At 37.2% G+C, this 18995-nt stretch overlaps 1 protein-coding gene across 3 annotated transcripts in view; it reads right to left on the bottom strand.

Moving 5' to 3' along the window:
* Positions 1-18995, bottom strand: part of ATG2B (autophagy related 2B) — an 83027-nt gene that overhangs the window by 5926 nt on the left and 58106 nt on the right. For all 3 annotated transcript variants that reach the window (XM_010353685.2, XM_030930396.1, XM_030930397.1), the window contains 12 exons: positions 18733-18935; positions 17611-17837; positions 16539-16647; positions 15107-15301; positions 14045-14146; positions 8330-8408; positions 7805-8012; positions 4857-4926; positions 4436-4518; positions 3653-3774; positions 3276-3430; positions 2494-2643 (listed from right to left, as the gene is read on the bottom strand). In XM_010353685.2, the coding sequence (XP_010351987.2) occupies positions 2494-2643; positions 3276-3430; positions 3653-3774; positions 4436-4518; positions 4857-4926; positions 7805-8012; positions 8330-8408; positions 14045-14146; positions 15107-15301; positions 16539-16647; positions 17611-17837; positions 18733-18935 (1703 nt within the window). The remainder of the gene's footprint in view (positions 1-2493; positions 2644-3275; positions 3431-3652; positions 3775-4435; positions 4519-4856; positions 4927-7804; positions 8013-8329; positions 8409-14044; positions 14147-15106; positions 15302-16538; positions 16648-17610; positions 17838-18732; positions 18936-18995) is intronic.

Below are 18995 nucleotides of genomic sequence, written 5' to 3' on the forward strand. Positions count from 1 at the left end.
GGTGGTGGGTGCCTGCAGTCCCAGCTACTTGGGAGGCAGAGGCAGGAGAATGGTGTGAACTCAGGAGGCGGAGCTTGCAGAGAGCCAAGATCACGCCACTGCACTCCCGCCTGGGTGATAGAGCGAGACTCCATCTCAAAAAAAAAAAAAAAAGTCCAGAAAAACTCAAAGAAATAATAAGTACTACCTTAAAACCTATCTAGAGAATAGCCAATGAGAAACCATGAGCACAACAAAAAGAATGTTTACAAATTATACATTTCACTGCACCATCTCCCTCCCCTCTCCACCAGCTCTCCTCCCTATGCCACCCGAGATAAACAGGAGTAGATGAGTACAGTACGAGGCTGACCACCAATATGTTTGCAGACAACAGAAGTAAATTCCAGTCTCAGCCCTATTAGTTAGCTGTGTGACCAGTCATTTAAACAGGAAATTAAAATGTTGCCTTCCTCCTATAGTGATTGTTAGAATAATTCATCTCAAGAGCTTGACAGTTTGGAAGACAGTAAGTGTTCAATAAATAATTCCTGCTACCACCCTCATAAGTGCCTGACTACCACCAAATAAAACGACGGAAGTAGGAGTTGACACATTTTTTCTGTAAGGTCCACATAGAAGGTATTTGTGGACCATGGTCTCTGTTACTTATTTTTTGTTTTGTTTTACAATCCTTTAAAATTATAAACACCATTATTACTAGCTCAAAGGCCCATACAAAAGAGGCATGGCCAGGTCTGCCCTGCAGCCTAGTCTGCCGACGTCTGATCTAAAAGATGAGCCTATCTATGACACACAAATGGCATTTTCTCTTCATCTTTGACTTACTGACATCTAAAATGGAAAAGAAATACCAATCGCCACTTAGGAACTTTTTTTTTTAAACTTTAATAGAGAATCCAGAGTAAGTCCAAACAAGCACATCCTACCATCTCAATCCACACTTACTAATCTCACCCTCCCTTCCCTCATTCTTCCTAGTGACAGCTTAGAGAAAGAGAACTACACTTTAAACCCAAATACCCAGTTCCAATCCTGGCTCCACTCCCTTCTCACTGTGGTACTTGGGGGAGGCCACTGTCTGGTGGAACCCATTTCCTCATCTGTAAATTAGAAATATCGCCTATCTCTAATGGCGATTATCATACATTTGGCACAAAGTAAGCACACATTTATTTTAAAATTAATATAGATTCAATTAGGCAACCATTTCACAAGTTGCTAAATATCAAACTGCTATTACATCTTACTGCCCACTGCCCTTACTAACCCCAATGTCTGTTTCACAGATCTAATTTTAACCTATTGATAGCTGGCCCAATTCTGACATCTATAGGAGCAAGTCTGACTGGTAATTATCTCTTTATTCTCCCCAGTAAATCTTTTTTTCCAAGCTGACCATTGGTCTTACCTTTATTTATCCACTAATACATTTCTTGGGGCCCTACCTTCGTGGACTTCCTGCCGTTTGGGACCACAGAGGCTACTTTTCTCAAGTAAAAGACCGTCCTAGGCACGTCTGACTGTTGTTAGAATATGACTGACAAAAATATCTTTCATGAAATCCTAAAACACAAATCATAAGTCAAATGACCTCAAACTCCCTTATGTCATATTAAAAAGAATGTCAAAAAGAGTATGCCAAGGAATGACCCTGACAACACCCAGAAAAAAAAAAACAGAGTTCGCTGGCACAGCTGTGTCAGAGAGCAATTCAGCAATGCTTAATAAATCTCAAGATTCCAACAGTTACTCCCCAGTTGCACCCTAAATAATTTATTGTACACATGAACAAAAAGACAGTTAAATGAGCACTCCCCATAGTGGTGTTTTAGGGGAAAAAATGGAAACTGAATGTCCCCCAATAGGAAAATAAATAAATTATGATATATTCATATAGTGAAATACCATAAAACTGTTGAAATTAGACCTACATGGATTAAGATTAATATGGATCTGTCTTGAAAGAAATAAGTTGCAGAATGAGACACGTAACACCATTTATGGAAACTTTTAAAATATAAACACTAGTATGTTTTGCTTATGAATACATACTTATATAATAAAACTATATAAAAACATATGTTCCATGTTCAGCATAGTGAAGGCATGACAATAGGATCAGGGTGGGAGATTCATCTGAAAAGCTCTAGTTCTTAAGCACATCTGAAGTAAGCAGGGCAGAGCATAAATGTGTTAAACCTAGACAGCGAACACATGGCATTTGTTTCTATCACTCCCTGAGTGCTTCTGCAGGTGAAGAGAGAGAATCCGTCCACCCACACAATCACCAGTCTTCCTGCAAGCCTACTGGTCCCAGACTGGCCCTTTTCCATCACCTCACACAGATATGGGCACATGTTATTAGCAGCAGTTGCCATTCCGCTCCCAGGGATTTCTACAGAATAAATTTAAGCCATTAAATGCTCTTTACGTGAAAGTTGGGAAAGCACAAAGATGGGTTCTGATGTGTCCACCCAAGTATTCAATTACCTCTTTCACAACACTGTAGGCCTTGGCCACACCTTCCCTCAGGTCTACTGGCTGGTGGGCTAACCGGTGATGAGGAAACCTTTTGGTCTTCTTGGGCTCGATAGAAAGGGTACCAGGAGACACCATATCATAAGCAGTCTCTGCAGCTGCCTGGATCATTTTGTCAAAAGGAAGAAATGAATTAGAAGAAAGTCTGAAGAGTTAGGGACCAGCAGAGCACTTCCTACAGGGAGTGAGGAAGAGGAGAGGAACTCATAAGCCCTAATGAAGACACTTCTGCGTATCCGAATTCTTTACCACAAGAATTGATGACTTTTATAGCAAGAACATAAAAGTATAAATTAAGAACTAACACCTGGATTGAGGTAAATTTTTAGCCCCTCCTCTGTTCACTGAGAACACTCAATATTTCCACATCAGTCTATGGAGCTTAATACTTACTAGAAGGACCTTCAATACTTCTGTTTAATCTACAACACCTTCTTCAAACTTAGCTATGATCCTTTCATACAAATATGGTGAAATAAATCCTCTGCTAACTTAATGTTTACAATTTACCTGAAACATGCAAACAAATCTGACACTGTATTCCACTGCTTTATTCTAATTATTTAACACTAAACATTTAAGCAATAAAACAAGCATGACATTAAATCATTACAAATAAAGTATCTACTCACAACATTTTGTATATTTTCGCAGTATTGTTTTAAAAACAAAAAGACCCAACCATTTCACAATGGCTCTTTTTGGATAGACTAAGGCAGTCTAAGGAAAGATACCTGTATGGTTTGAACCATTCTGTTTGTGAGTTCTAGAGCAGCCATTGCTGTCGAGGTACCAAAGGAAGCAGCGCCTCTCTGAAACCCTCTGACAATGCGGCCGTCCTTCCGGTACTGCTCTATTGGGAGCCAGACCAAGTCCTTTAGGCCTTGTACTAGAACAGTGAACACAAAATCAACATCAGTGCCAGAGTTCAGACCTTTCAATCATTCTAAGCCTGGCGTTTTTAACTCCTAAAACTGAAGGTAAAGTTTTGTGTGTACGAGTACACATGTGAGTTTTCTAGACTGATGGTCCTCACATAAATTCTCAAAGGGTAAGAATTACTGATCTGAAAAAATAACTTATCTTTTGATTAAAAAAAAAGAAAACTCACCTAATTGTACTAGTGAATGCATAGGTCCAACACCGCCCAGGATTCCAGGCAGCTGGTTCTTCTTAATGTCATTAAGCCACTCAGTGATTGCATATGAGAATAATTTGTCAACACCTAGTAAACTAGAGCAAATGATTATTAGTATGTCAAAAGGAGAAATACATTTACAGACATAGGTTTGAGGGTTTTTACTTAAAATCTACAAATTATAAGGACAAATATTACAGATGCTTCAAAAATAGCAAAACATTTTTCAAAACAGAAAGAAATATAAATCATGCATTTAACTCACAACCTGAATTTCTCTAAATATACATATACATACACACACACACACACATATATATAAAATCCAATTCTAATGTTAATAATTTCTACAAGACTCAGGTAAGAGTGTGTCTTCCCACTGTTCTTATTTCTTGAACATCTCAGGCTTTGGCATAGGATTAACCCAAAGTTTCTAAATTGCCAATAATTGCTACTAAGAACCACTACTACCTTGTGAACTTCCAATCTTTTCACTGAATAAGCTAATTTACAACCTTAGAAAATTACTTAAAATATCCTAAACTATAACTGTTTTTTCCAAATATTACTCTTTTCAAACTACTTCTAATCCCTCAGAATAGAAATCAGTGCCTAAATCTGTAAGAGTCCTCTAAAAATGAGCTCTCTAAAATACTATAATATTGTGTATGCTTGCTAAGAAAACTCAGTTTTTAAATTTGTTGGAAACTAACTTTGGTAACTTCACTTAAAGCTTCACATAGTAAATTCACTTACCCATGTCGATAGGAAAGCCTCTTGAGCTTTAGTTCAGAGCAGTTTAACTGAGCCAGACCAATCAAAATCCCAGCTAGCGTACCCTTCAAAATTAAAAAAGGCCAAATTAACCTGCAAATTAAGAGACTCAACATCTAAAATCATTGTTATTTTGAAAGTCAAAGCAGTAGTCATTATTGATACTAAAACACTTAAAATATTTACAGCAAAAATATATATTTTACAATACATATGACCCAATTTATACCAAGTTTTACTCATGGGACTTGAGTATTTACATTAAAAACAATTAAATTTAAAAACCTTGCACTTCATTTCAAACATATATATAAACTATGACAAAGCAAAGTTAAATATAAAAACGAGTTCATTAAAGAAACATAAGATAATTTTGTAGAGTATATTTGTAGAGTTTCCCAACCTGATCCATTGATACATGTTTGCCATGATAATCAAGTCGAATGGGAACTTCTGACGTGAATCTAAATTCTCTGAAGATAAAGGAAGGAGGGGAGTTATTTACATTTACAATTACTAATAGGTGAAATTAGATATACATTAATTTGTTCAATTGGAGAATAAAAACAAAACCACAAAATTAATCATGTAAATATCTTAAGAACTAAATAAAAGAGAAAGTCTTTTAGCTCTATCTTTTCTTAATATAACAATTAAACAGATGTTAATCGTTCATATATTATTATATTTGCGTTTCTCACAAAAAGCTTTTCTTAGTTATGTCTGTTTATTTTGTGGGAAAATAAAAATAAAAAAGAATACAAAAATAAAATGTAATAGAAAACTTTTCTCAGTTTATGAAATAATGTACACTTACAAAAAAATTTATTCTTACATATATTCTCAATTCATTCAAAGAACAAATTAATAAAAGCAACCCTCAAGATTAAACCAGACAGTCATTACCAAGAAACAAAAAGAGAAAGCCTAAGGAATTATTTTGACTATCTGGTGAAGAAGTGCTAGCAATCCTGGCATGAACCCCAGGTTCATCTATGAGATGCAACTGTGGACCAGTCACTTAAACTCTCCGCTGCTCAGTCTTCAGAAATTGTTAAAATGCCACCTACATTGTTAAATGTTGTGAGAATCCTTGAAACTAACGCTTCTAAGTAAACAGAATATTGACAAGCAGATACAGGGAACAGTGTGAGAATGAAATTATAATTATACAGCTATCCCTTGATTTCTGAAGGGGACTGCTTCCAGGGTCCTTATGGATATCAAACCCCTTGATGTTCAAGTCCCTTATATACAATGGGATAGTATTTGCATATATGCCACACATATCCTCTCATATACTCTAAATCATTTCTAGATTACTTATAATATCTAATACAACATAAATGCTGTGCAAATCGTTCTTGTATTTTTAATTTGTATTATTTTTATTGTCATTTTTCATTAATATTTTGGTTGACTCTCAGATGTGGAATTTGTAGATATAGAGGGCTGGTTGTATACTGATGATACACATCTAACAAAATGATCTGGCTTCCAAAAGTTGGCTGCAAACAATGTTTGGAACTTGAAACACAGTTTTCCCACAGAATTAATGTTCGTGGTTACATCCTAAGCCATCTCACCAAAGTCCACTTCGCCTACAACAAAATGGAGATGCTATATTTACACCAATCACTACAAGAAGTCTCAGACCTCAGGTCACGCCCATCCCCTGAATACTCAGCTCCATTTGGCTGTCTGGCCAGTACCCTCTCAATACGCTCCTTTCTCACTCTTTTTTTTCTCCATGGCATGTATTAATAGGACAAACCATTTATTTTAATTATTTGTAATCTCAATTTGTAAACTCAATTAAATATTTTCTCTACTTTGCTCATTTGTGCCTAGATCAAAACCTGGCATACAGTTAAAGTGCTCAATAAATATTTGTAAAATGAATAAATGTTTGGAGGAAGGGGGCTCTCATGACGTCACTAAAAACTGTACTGGATTTTCTGGATTGGGGATAAGAAGATCTGTGTTCTAGTTGTTCCTTGGCCACTAACTGTGGTCTTAACCAAGTCAACTCATCTCTCTGGGCATTCACTTACTCATTTGTAAGGTGTGTAATTTAGACTATGGCACTGATTAGGAGTCTTTGAGAGTACAAATGAAAATCTATAAGCTATTCTCAATATTTTAAATAGTCTAATGGAAAAAATAAACATTTACTTAAGTAAGTATAGGGCTTGTGTACTTTTTAAATGTAAATATATGAGCAACCCAACTTCCTTTGGGCTAAAAAAAAAAAGAAAAAGGCAAAATTCTTTGCTTTCAGGCCCATGTTTACAAAAATCAAATTGGCAGTTTATAAATGTGACTAATAAAATAAGAATGCAAATTACCACTTAAGATATCTGTTTTTGTAAAAATAAAAGGATCAATGTAGGAAACTAATTTTAAAAGGTCCTTCCTTTGGTGGTGGAAAGATTTAGAACCACCAGAAATCATCTATTCCAAGATCTTTCCAATTATCATATTCCATTTTTTCTACCTATTTTTATCACTATGCAAAATATTTAAAACGTGACAACCCTTCCAAGTAGTAATACTGCTGACTTTGGCCCATACCTGAAGTCTAACTTCAGAACCTAGAGAGAAAGAAATCAGGAACCTGGGATGTGTGAGAAAGCAGCACAGAAAATCAGGGAAGATGTAACTGTTCCTCATAACAAGGGGGCACTGATCTTCAATCCCTTCTCTTTCCCATAGGGCCAAGCCACCATCCCTACCATCAAGGGCTCGAAAAGAAAGAAGATGAGAAGAATGAACAGGTCTGGAGATGAGGAAACTGCAGTGTGCTGTGTTCGAGCTGGCCCAGCCGCTGGGCAGCAGTCACAGCTGACGGCAGCAGCACTGGGGACCTGGATCCCCCAATAGTGCCCACTGAGCGGGGAGGGAAGGGTCAGGAAAGACACACAACGACTGGGAAGGGCTGACAGAGAAAACAGGTAGAAAATCCCCACAAAGGAAAAGACAGACAGGTATAGCCAGGTTGAGATACGTAAAGGAAAAAAAGCAAAAGGATGATATCCTATTGGTCTGGTACAAACACGCCATAACACTGCTGGAAAGAGGGGACAGAGGAGAAAAAGAAGAAAGAAGCTAGAAGAAAAGGAAATTCCTGCCAGGGAATCGAAAGAGAGATGAATTTTGAACCAGGTTACTATGTGCAAATAAGGGGGATGCAATTAGATGGGGACCACATACAGATAAATACACCAGCTGATGATTTGGCAGTGCAAAGAAAAGCTGATGGAACCTCACAATTACGAGCACACACACATCACAGAACAATCTTCAAAAGTCTAAAATAACTTCATTTGTTATTAAAACTAAATGAGTTACCTAAAAAACACAGGCTGATCCCTAAAAGATGCTTCTTCAGCAGAGAAGTTCTTCTCCTCCGTGCCATTCACCACTTCCACTGAATTGGCACTATCATTCTGGGAAGGTTGTTTTGGCCCAGGGAAAGAAAGAACTAGATTTGGCTCCTTTGAGGTACTCAAATGCCTTGGCAAACTGCAGGTGACATCAGCTCCAGGAGACTTCTTAACTGAAAATGTAATGTGCATGTTTGAAAAATTAGATATGCTTCTTCTGAGCAACCATTTAAATCAATCTTGATCTAATTTGTTTTCCTACATTTTATTTAATCAAAATACGATTCTTGCTACAGAGAAAATTTGCTTTCACCTTTTAAATTATTACTTTTATATAAACAGCATTTGCAAAAATCAACAAAAATAAACACAGAACACATTTACATAAGTGGGAATAAATATTGTAAGTACAGTCTCAAAAAAGCCTCATAACAATGAAAATCAATCCGAGTACTTGGTACAGCCTTTTCAAACTCTACCTATTTAATACCTTCTGGATCTGGAGTCATTTGAAGCTCTACTTCTGTAGAAAGACTTGTGAAGAAATCCTTCAGGAAGAACAAGGCATCCTAAAATTAACAGATGTAATTTTAACTAAGGAAGAAAAAAATCACCTATTTCTAAAACTATGAAACAAAGCATCTTAAACTCATATATTTTACTCATTGTTCAAATAGAGCTACAATTGACTGAATCCTTTCTCTATGCCAGTCATTATTCCTCTTCTTCCCCCGACCACATACACGCACACACAGATACACACTTCCCTTTTTATTCTCATAACTCTACGAGGATATTAATTTATAGGTATGAAAATTGAGAGACAGAAGTTAAAGATTACAAAGGTAAAAAGGACTAAATCAAAGTACATTTGAGTTTTCTTAGAAATGGAGCACTCTCACTCTTGGCACTAGCTCTCATTCTGCATTGTGGTGATAATATTATCAACAATCATGTGCTGGACATTTTTTTTTTTTTTTTTTTTTTTTTTGAGGCGGAGTCTGGCTTTGTTGCACAGGCTGGATTCTGGCTGTTGCCCAGGCTGGAGGGCAGTGGCGCGATCTCAGCTCACTGCAAGCTCCGCCTCCCGGGTTTATGCCATTCTCCTGCCTCAGCCTCCCGAGTAGCTGCCACTACAGGCGCCCGCCACCACGCACGGCTAATTTTTTGCATTTTCAGTAGAGACGGGGTTTCACCATGTGTACACTTTTAAGTGTCTTCAAAGTTCCAAATGACTTACTTCTGCTTTTATCATATATTATATTGCCTTAATACATTTCATCATTGAACATGATATTCAAAATAATCAAAATAATCCATTCAGTATGGTCTCTCCTGAAATTACATAATTACAAACAAAAACTGCATGGCTCCATCTTCACATTGTATGTACATGCCATATTTGCCCATTATTGGCAGCTTCGTTTTGCCTATCTCACTCAAACTGACAAATATATCTTCAAGGACGTATTTGTATACATGCCTGAGCCTGATCTTATTCTTTCCTTTCATTAAAAAAAATCCTAAACTGGCTGGGTGCAGTGTTCACACCTGTAATCCCAACACTTTGGGAGGCTGAGGCACGCAGGCATGCCATTGTTATGCTTTACATATATATTCATGCATGTATTTTATATATTTTTCCACTATATGCATTTAATATATATAATTCCTATTACACCAAATATTACATGTTTACAGTTTAACAGCACACAAAATACTATTATTTGGCCACTAGATGGTGATATTTTAATGCCATAAATGGTGGGACTCCATGATTATCTTCAAAAAACAGCAAATTTTCAGGTATCAATTTGCTCTTTAAGAAAAAAAAGGGGGGGAACCAAAGAGACAATAGTTTCTACACATTTTTCACCACAAATGCACAAAACAACAGATAAAGAGATGCTAATCACCAGCTTTTTAAAATGTTCTCAAAATTTTTTGATTTTAGTATATATGCTAAACTCTTTACAAATCAGTAAGATCAACAACTCAATTTTATTTTATTTTATTTTATTTTATTTTACAGATGGGGGTCTCGCTCTGTCACCCAGACTGGAGTACAATAGTGTGATCATGGCTCACTGCAGCCTCCACCTCCTGAGTTCAAGTGATCCTCCCACCTCAGCCTCCTGAGAAGCTGGGAATACAGGCAGGCACCACCATGCCTGGCTAATTTTTTTTCTATTTTTTGTAGAAACAAGATCTCACTATGTTGCCCAGGCTGATCTTGAACTTCTAGGCTCACGCAATCCTCTTGCCTTGGCCTCCCAAAGTGGTGGGATTACAGGCATGAGTAACCCGCATCCGACCCAACCAACCCAATTTTAAAACTAGCAAGACACAGACACTTCACAAACATGAAAGAAAATACACAAATGGCTAATACGCACATAAAAAGATGCTCAGCATCACCTGTTATCAGGGAGATTCCATTTAAAACCACAGTGTACGCAAAGCATACCAGCTCAAATTTAAAAAACAACAATACCAAGTTTGGCAAGGCTATGAAGCAGCCGCAGCTCTCATGGTTATTGGTGGGAATGTGCAATGCAGCAGCCACTGTGAAGAGCTGTTTGGCAGCTTCTTAAGACAGCTCAGCATACACCTATCTTATGACCCAGAAATTCTACTCTTACATGTGTATTTATTCAACCAAGATAAATGAAAACGTATGCCCATAAAAAGACTTCTACATAAATTTCCTAACAGCTTTATTCCTGAGACCCAATACCATGGAGGAACCTCAATGTGAACCAGCAGGTAAACAGATGAACTGTGGTATATCCACAGCGAAATCCTACTCAGCAATAAAAATGAATGTGGATACATGCTACAACATGGATGGATCTCAAAGACTTAAGGGTAAGTACAGGAAGTCAAGTACAATTCCATTTACATGAAGTTGCAGAACAGGAGACAACTAATCTATGGTGACCAAAAGATCAGTCAGTAGTCACTTTGGGATGGTGAAGATGAGCTACGAAGGGACATGAGTGGAGTCTTCAGGGTAAGGAAAATGTTTTATATCTCAATTGGGGTAGTAGCTTCTCAAGTGTGTAAATCTGTGAAACCTCCACTGAACACTTAAAAGCTGTGCATTTTAGTATATGTAAATTATACCGCAATGCAATCAATTTTTTAAAACTTTAAAAAATTGTTTATGCTAAACTTTGACTGTAAAATATGTCTAGTTTGAAGATCCTATGATACATGATATTAATACTGCACTATGACTTACAGTGTTAAAAGAATTCCTTTTAATGTCACAATCAAGGAAGCAATGATGACGAAAAACACAATTGTGCAAACTGGTGCTCTGTATTCATCCTATACAGCCTGGGTTGAGCACTTACTTATCTTATTTAGCAGAATGGTCTCCCAGTCCCAGTCCACAATCAGAATAAAGCTTTTGGTACCTTTACAAAAATCTTCACCTGCCTAGCTCCACTGCACTCCTTAAGATTCACCTTGAATGTCACCACCTCCAGAAAGCCTTCCTGAGCATCCCTCACCCTTCCAAACTCCCAGTCTAGGTTAAGAGCCGTCTTCTGGTCAGGCATACCATCCCATGCCTATCTGTATCACTTGCACTCAATCACAGCACATCAAAACTATCTCTTTATGTCAGTCTTCTATAAAGAGATCCTTGAAGATAGAGATGTCTTATTCATCTTTGTATCCGCAGCATCCTAGCATAAAACCTAGGACAAGGTAGGTATTCACCAAATGGTTTTGAATGAATTGATACACTTTCTCTGCAGAGTTCCCGGCAGTACAAAACTAAAATGGACAACAGGCTAGCAGAGTCAGGAAATCTGGCCCCCTTCCTATTTTGAATCTCAAACTGCCTAGTTGTATGACCTCCATCATCCACTTATCCACCAGATGGGACTCATTCCGTCTGCAATGCTTATTGCCTGCCCTATGGGAACACTGAGCTTTGGAAGCCGTTGCACTTAACTTCAATAGCAATGCAGCTTTTTCCAAAACATGAAAGAATAATGTGTTGCTTTCATACTTCACATGATTCAATTGAGTAAGTGGGGATGTACTTGGTTAGAAAAATAATACTCAAAGCATTATCATTCACCAACTGATTTGTTTTCACAAGAAAAAATAAACAAAAATATTTGGTTTTCTACTCAGATGACCATTTACTATCCCAAAATATGGTATAGCAATCTTAAAAGAGGCAAACTAAAAAGAATTTTTGTGTTAGGTGATACTAGCTCATTAACACTTACATATTTGTAGTGTGGCTTTTTTCCTAGCTTTTATGTCTTAATGAATTATTTCTCATTCTTCCTCAGGATAGTCATAAAATTTATTTCCCTGATGGTTCTAAGATTAGTAACTCCCCACTTTAAAATCATAATGCCTTATAGTTCTAAATAAGAAATTATGTTCAATATTAAATTAAAAAGTCTATTAAGGAAAATCAGGGTGGGCACAGTGGCTTATGCCTATAATTCCAGCACTTTGGGAGGCCAAGGTGAGACGATTACTTGAGCCCAGGAGTTCAAGACCAGTCTGGGCAACATAATGGGACCATGTCTCTACAAAAAAATAAAAATAGAAAATTAGCTGGACATGGTGGTATGCATCTGTAATCCCAGCTATTCAGGAGTCTGAGGCGGGAGGATAGTTTGAGCCCAGGAGGTCAAGGCTACAGAGAGCCATGATCTCCACTCCAGCCTGGGTGACAGAGTGAGACACTGTCGGGGGGAAAAAAAAAGAAAGAAAATTGGGTATCCTAAGTTTGGTAAAGTCATGCCAGAAAGATGTATCTTAACCCAAAGTCTTGTTCACACTGGTGATTTCCACAGATCAATTTTCCCACAAACATTTCATTGTATTTCCACTAGACCAATCAATATACGGATAAATTTAGTTAAAGTGTGGATATCAAAATATCTTCTTTTCATAATGATAAAACATAAACCTAAAGTACTGACTGGCAAGTCTAATCTAGCTCAGAGGCTATAAGTATTAATGTAGAGCTATGCTAAGCTTCTGTGTACTTCACAGTACATTTTCTCTAAGATAGTGCCTACTTTTTGTTTATAAATACTATTTTAAGCTCATTCTTGAAATATTTGTTACATGCTTTTATTCAAGTTTTATTTAAACAACTAATGAACATTATTCAATCAGTAGTATTTAAGCAAATTAATAACATCCACTCCACAAATACTTCGAAACCTGAGCTCATATCAACACAATTTCTGTCAAGAGGGTTTTGTTATTTCAAAGCAGATTAGTTAAAAACTCCATTTATGTTCTGCAGTTATCATATGCTATGTTATTATTAAATAACAACAGTTAACATTACTGATCCCTAATCTAGTGTGTCAGGCACCCAGCTAATGTTTTTCACACACTGACTTATTTAAACTTCATTTTAAAAGCATTATGATACACGTATTACTACTTCTCCCATTTTATCAATGAAGGAACTAAGCCTTGGAGGTGTTAAGTAACTTACCCAAAGCCATACAACTTAGTAAAAGCTACAGAACTAAGACTGGAACCCAGGTCTGACTCCAAACCCATGCTTCTCACCATGATATTACTATACCTTGGCTAAGCATCCTATTTTCATACACCTTGGGAAAAAGTTTCTGGAAGAGGTACCAGCTATGTTTTAAACAGCTCTCTGGGTCAAAGCAAAGTCCAGAATTTGTTGGAATGCCTGCTAGAATATGGGAAAGTGGATTTCACTGTGCCCAATCCCAATTTTTTTTTTAGGGAAAGTCTAAATCTCTGTTGTTTCTGACTTCTTTATGTATACCAATTTACTCATTTCTCATTTTGCCCAGCACAGAAAGAATTCTCTTCCAGATGCTTCAATGAAGACAGAGCAGCATTCAATTCTTCAGGGAATCCTCTAATACGCTCTGAAAATATATGCATATCTGAACTGGGAGTACAGTACTTAAGGATTAGAGAACAAGAAGCAGGCATTAAGGTCTACATCACACCATGAGTAGGAGACTGGGGAATAACATCTAATGATGTTTACTCACCCACAGTTCAGATTCCAAACATCTAATGAATTTGCCCTATTCTTTATCAGAAGTTTGCTTTAAGTATGTAACCGCCATAAAAGTTCAATAATGATAAACATCGCAATTCCCTTATTCTGAACATGCAGTCTATATCTAACTGTAACAGCAGTTATCACGCTCATGCTACAAACCTGGTCAATATTGAGGCGGAGCGGCATCAGCGACACTCTCAAGCAGCACTCCTGTGGGGACCTGCCAGATTCTGGACACACGTGTAAGGCTTTCACTGTCAACTACAAGGCAAGAAAGAGAATAGCATTTTTCTACAATAATATGATGACCTTCTTCTCTTTAAAAATGAGAAAAAAAAGAAAAATTCCTATTCCTATACTGTATGAGAAAAAGAGGAATTGTTCACCCTCTTTTCTTAAAAGACTGAATCAAACATTTTTGGGTCACATGCCCCTATCAATAATCTGATTAAAGGCTGGGCACGATGGCTCATGGCAGGTAATCTCAACACCTTGGGAGGCCAAGGTGGGAGGATTACTTGAGTTCAGGAGTTCCAGACCAGCCTGTGAAACATACAAAAACCCCATCTCCACAAAAAAACAAAAAATTAGCCAGGCATAGTGGTGCATGCCTGTAGTCCCAGCTACTCAAGAGGTTGAATGGGAGGAAGTTTGAGCCCAGGAGGTCGAGGCTGCATTGAGCCATGATCTGCACTCCAGCCTGGGTTACTGGAGTGAGACACTGTCGGGGGCGGTGGGGGAAGGGGAACTGCTTAAAGATATAGACTCTCTTTAGAGGAAAAATTGCAAATGGATAATGTTGTACTTAGTAACAGGAGTTTACTGAAATCCTGAAGCTAACCATGGGCCCATATTCCAAAATCAAATTCTATGAAGGGACCTCCAAAGTCCTGAATGAATCATTTCTACCTTACCAAGATGTAGAGTGTTAGAAATCTGGAACACCTTCAGCAATACTACATATTTTGTATAGATCACTAGGGACTTCTAGTTTTCCTCAGATATCAATTTATTAGCAATTAGAGTTAATGGACCCTAGAAGTGACATACAAAATAACTTTTTAAACATAAAACTTTAAGCAATACATTCAAAAGGGATTTTCCACATTAAAATGAGAAAAGATATCTAGTAATTTTCCCTACTCTAACTCTCCTGCAGTTAGATATAATAAAAACACGTTTCCAAAACTAACATAACAAAACAATGAGGTTAACTCTTACCATGTTGGAGTGAGCTTTTCGAGGCATTTCTTTACTACAATACAGGTATAAAAATTTATTCATTTGTGATGTTGCCAAACGATCTCGAATCTCAAGATCCTGAACAATGAACACCTGCCGGGAGACCGGGTGTTCTGAGAGGCTGGAATCACAGTCAGGTTTGCATGGGGGGTAGACTTCATGCTGAAACTTCACCTTAACAGATAAGGAGAACGAACGTGGAACAATTCTTTACATTTTATTAAATTGTATTTTCTCTTTAAAATGCTAAATATCACTCATCTTTCCTTTGAATTCTACCTCAGCTTATGATTCCACCTTCAAAAAAATCAACAACATGACATTCCTTCACTTGTTCACTCATTTATTAATCTACAGTGCTCCCTGCTTGTCCAAGGTTTCGCTTTACACAGTCTGTTACCCATGGTCAACTGAGGTCCAAAAATATTACAGTATTTTGAGACCAAGAGAAACACCTTTTACATAACTTTTATTGTAGTATACTGTTATAACTGTTCTATTTTATGATTCATTATTGTTGTTAATCTCTTACTGTGCCTAACTTAGAAATTAAACTTTCTTAGGTATGTATAAATACGAAAAAACACAGTATACATTAAGTTCAGTACTATCTGCAGTTTCAGGCATCCACTGAGACTATTACCATGTATGCCTGTGGATAAGGGGGACTATGTGGACCCTACCATACACAGAGAAGCTTGACTAATATTTCTTATTTGACCTTGGTAAAATCCCTTATTTCCAAGGAAAATTCTCAGTAGGAATAAGACATAAAATTATTATCTTGCATACCTATGAAATTGCTTTAGAATGAATCAGCAGAGGCAGGGTTCAAGTTCCAAAAGGAGGCACAGATATGATTAACTACATGGAATTGTCATCACTACAATATTGCTATGCTAACTATCCTAAAATATGACACTTGGTACAATCTCAGACAAGCTGGTAGAATTAAATGCATGTGATGCCATCAGTGGTCTGGCCTTACTGGTCTCTAGTCATTCACAAAGGACCTGCCAGATGCACTGTCCAAACACAGGCTTTCCCAGACAGATGCTCTAGGGCGGCATCTCCTCAGTCTGACCCTACCTCAGACTTCCTGAATCAGAAACTCTGGGGTGGAGTCCAGAAACCTGTGTTTTAATAAGCCCTCCAGGGGATTCTGAGCTTGCTCAACTCTGAGAACCAGTGCTCTACAGGTAGCCCATGCAAACAAAAATAAAAGAAAAACACCTCAGTCTTCTTAGAACATTTGAGAATGAAAAAGAGGTAAGAGTTTTATACAAGATCCTTGCACTTTTCCAATCCAAAGGGTTGGGACTTAAGGCTCAAGACTACATGATGGGGGATAACAAAAGAACCCCTGCAATGTCCTACTTAAGTGGATTTTTCCTTTCAAATGCCATCTTACCTTGCTGAGCTGTATTTCCATTAAAAAGTCATGGTTCCTTCCTTTCCCCCCACATACTGTATTACGTCCATGTCTTGTGGGTGTGTGAGAAGGCGAACTGTGCGGACTACTAAAATGAGCAACAACAAAAAAAACCCTTTTGTTAAAGGAATATTCAAAGAAAGTCAATGAATCACATTAAGGAAAACGATAAGATGAAAGACAAAGTAAGAGTACAGAGCTATCAGAACACTGCCACAAATTACTAGAAACCAAAACCGTATCTTCTTTACTCTGGAGACATTGAAAACACACATTTTATTATTGTCATTAGAGTAATCATTTGCTTGCTAAATACTCAAAACTACCAGAAAAGCTAATCATGATGCTGGGATCCATATCACAGGATACACTTAGAAATAAGACCTCCTTATGAGCTTCTTGTTACTTTGGAAACCCTTTATAGTCAGAGCACAAGTCCTTGGAATCCCAACTAATACACAAAATAATTATAGTAAAGTTCGATGTGTTTTAAAATCACTTTTAAGTAGAAAAAGTTGCTGAACCATTGTGTCAAATGTTACTGCTCCATGCAGCCTCCATGCCATGCCCCACCTCAAAAAGGAAGTCTGTCCCCTACACAGATTCTGTCCACCTGATTCTCTCCCAGTGACCGGCACAATGACCACTGACTCTCTGCTCAGTGCCCTGCTGGATGCTGGGGACAGGGTATGCCCGGGCCTCGCCTCCTGACACACTTCCTGCATTTCACTGCCCTCTGTCACTCACATGACTCACAGGACTTACTTATTTTTGTGAAGTAAATACATGGTAGATACCTGAAAATTTCTGCTGAATGAAAATGACAAAAGTCAACATTTTAGTAAAAATACGAATAATACAAATAAGTTCACAATTGGAAAACTGTAAGAGTGACATTTAAATTACAGTTTTTAATACTACTTTATTAATAATTCTTAAAACGATAAATTCTATTTTTTTCCCTCTAAAGGGGAAATGGAACATTCTATTTATTTTTCTATGAAAAGAATATATTGGCCTGCCAAATAAACTTATATAGTAATGAACTTACATATAACTTTTAGCCGGAGAAGTGGGAGGGACTGTTCCAAAATCCTTTCCTCCATAAAGATGCCAGACAAGAGAGACCTCCTTCACCACATAGCGAATCACAGGAATGGGAAAGTGTAAGGGGGCTTTGCTCGTATCGGTCTTCTTAATGGGCAGACTGAAATAATTGTCTCTTATCACAATTGCATCATCAACCATGATTTTTATAACTGGTTCCTCTTCCTTCTCCTAAAATAAACAAACAGGTAACACATACTCTCTTTTCTAATTAGAAACAACTGATTATGCTGCGCATCTCAAGGGGCATTCTTGCTTCTACATTCTTTTTAATAATTCCAATATATAAAATAACGTGCTCGTTACTGACATTAGTCATCACAAAGATATTCTGCCTCATTAACCATAAAATAAACTCTCTTTGTTCTACGTAAACCACTCCACAAGGATTTTTTATGGTTTACAATTCTGCTTTCACTACTTGTTTGATAATAAAAAAACAAAAATTTACTGTGTGGGTATTTTTTTTTTGTTTAAAGTCAATACTGCAAACCAAAAGTTAACAAATTTCAACATATAGATGATATTACCATGTTTTTAATAACAGGTTTATCCTGAGTTTGATTGTTTGGATTTTTAAAAATTTAACCAGAAGGTTCTCAGAACTTAGTAGACAAATACAGTCACCAACTGGACAATTCCTGGAAAGTTTCCAAATACACACACACACACCCCTATATCTACACAAACACACCCCAACCATCAGCCTTCACACAAACCACATCTTATCTTTTCCAATTCTTGGACTAGCAATTCTGTGCAGCAGATCCTTCTGCCATTTAATTTCATGATTCTTGAAGAGTCATCTTACTACATAAAAAATCTGGAGTTCAATAATCTCTGTTGGAAATTTTGCAAATAACATTCTTCTCTGAGTCTCTAGATGTGTCACAGAAATAGTAAAGTACAGTAACCATTTACAAACTGTCAATAGTATATTAAAAAAACAAAGTAATTCTGAACTATAAAGAATTGACAAAATCAACAGAATTTTCTCCAGGTACCCCTTTGGTCAATCCAATTTGTAACACCATTCAAGACTTCAATAATGTTATTAATTTATTACCTGCATGGTTGCTTTTGGTGCAAAAAGAATGCAAAAGTCATCATTCTCAGTGGGTACGCCTGTCATTGCATCACTGATGAAATGGTGAGAGAATGAGGCATAGGTGGGGCCGGGCTCCTGGGATACATTCCCACTCTCGTCAGGAAACAGGAAGAGGTCTGAACAACATGGCTCCTGAATTTGAGATTTTTCATCCAAAACACCTAGATAAAAAGATTACAACATTTTGGCACACTTTGAAATATCAACAACAAGCATTTTAA

Source organism: Rhinopithecus roxellana, chromosome 5 (assembly GCF_007565055.1).
Source record: "Rhinopithecus roxellana isolate Shanxi Qingling chromosome 5, ASM756505v1, whole genome shotgun sequence".
NCBI classification, from domain to species: Eukaryota; Metazoa; Chordata; class Mammalia; order Primates; family Cercopithecidae; genus Rhinopithecus; species Rhinopithecus roxellana.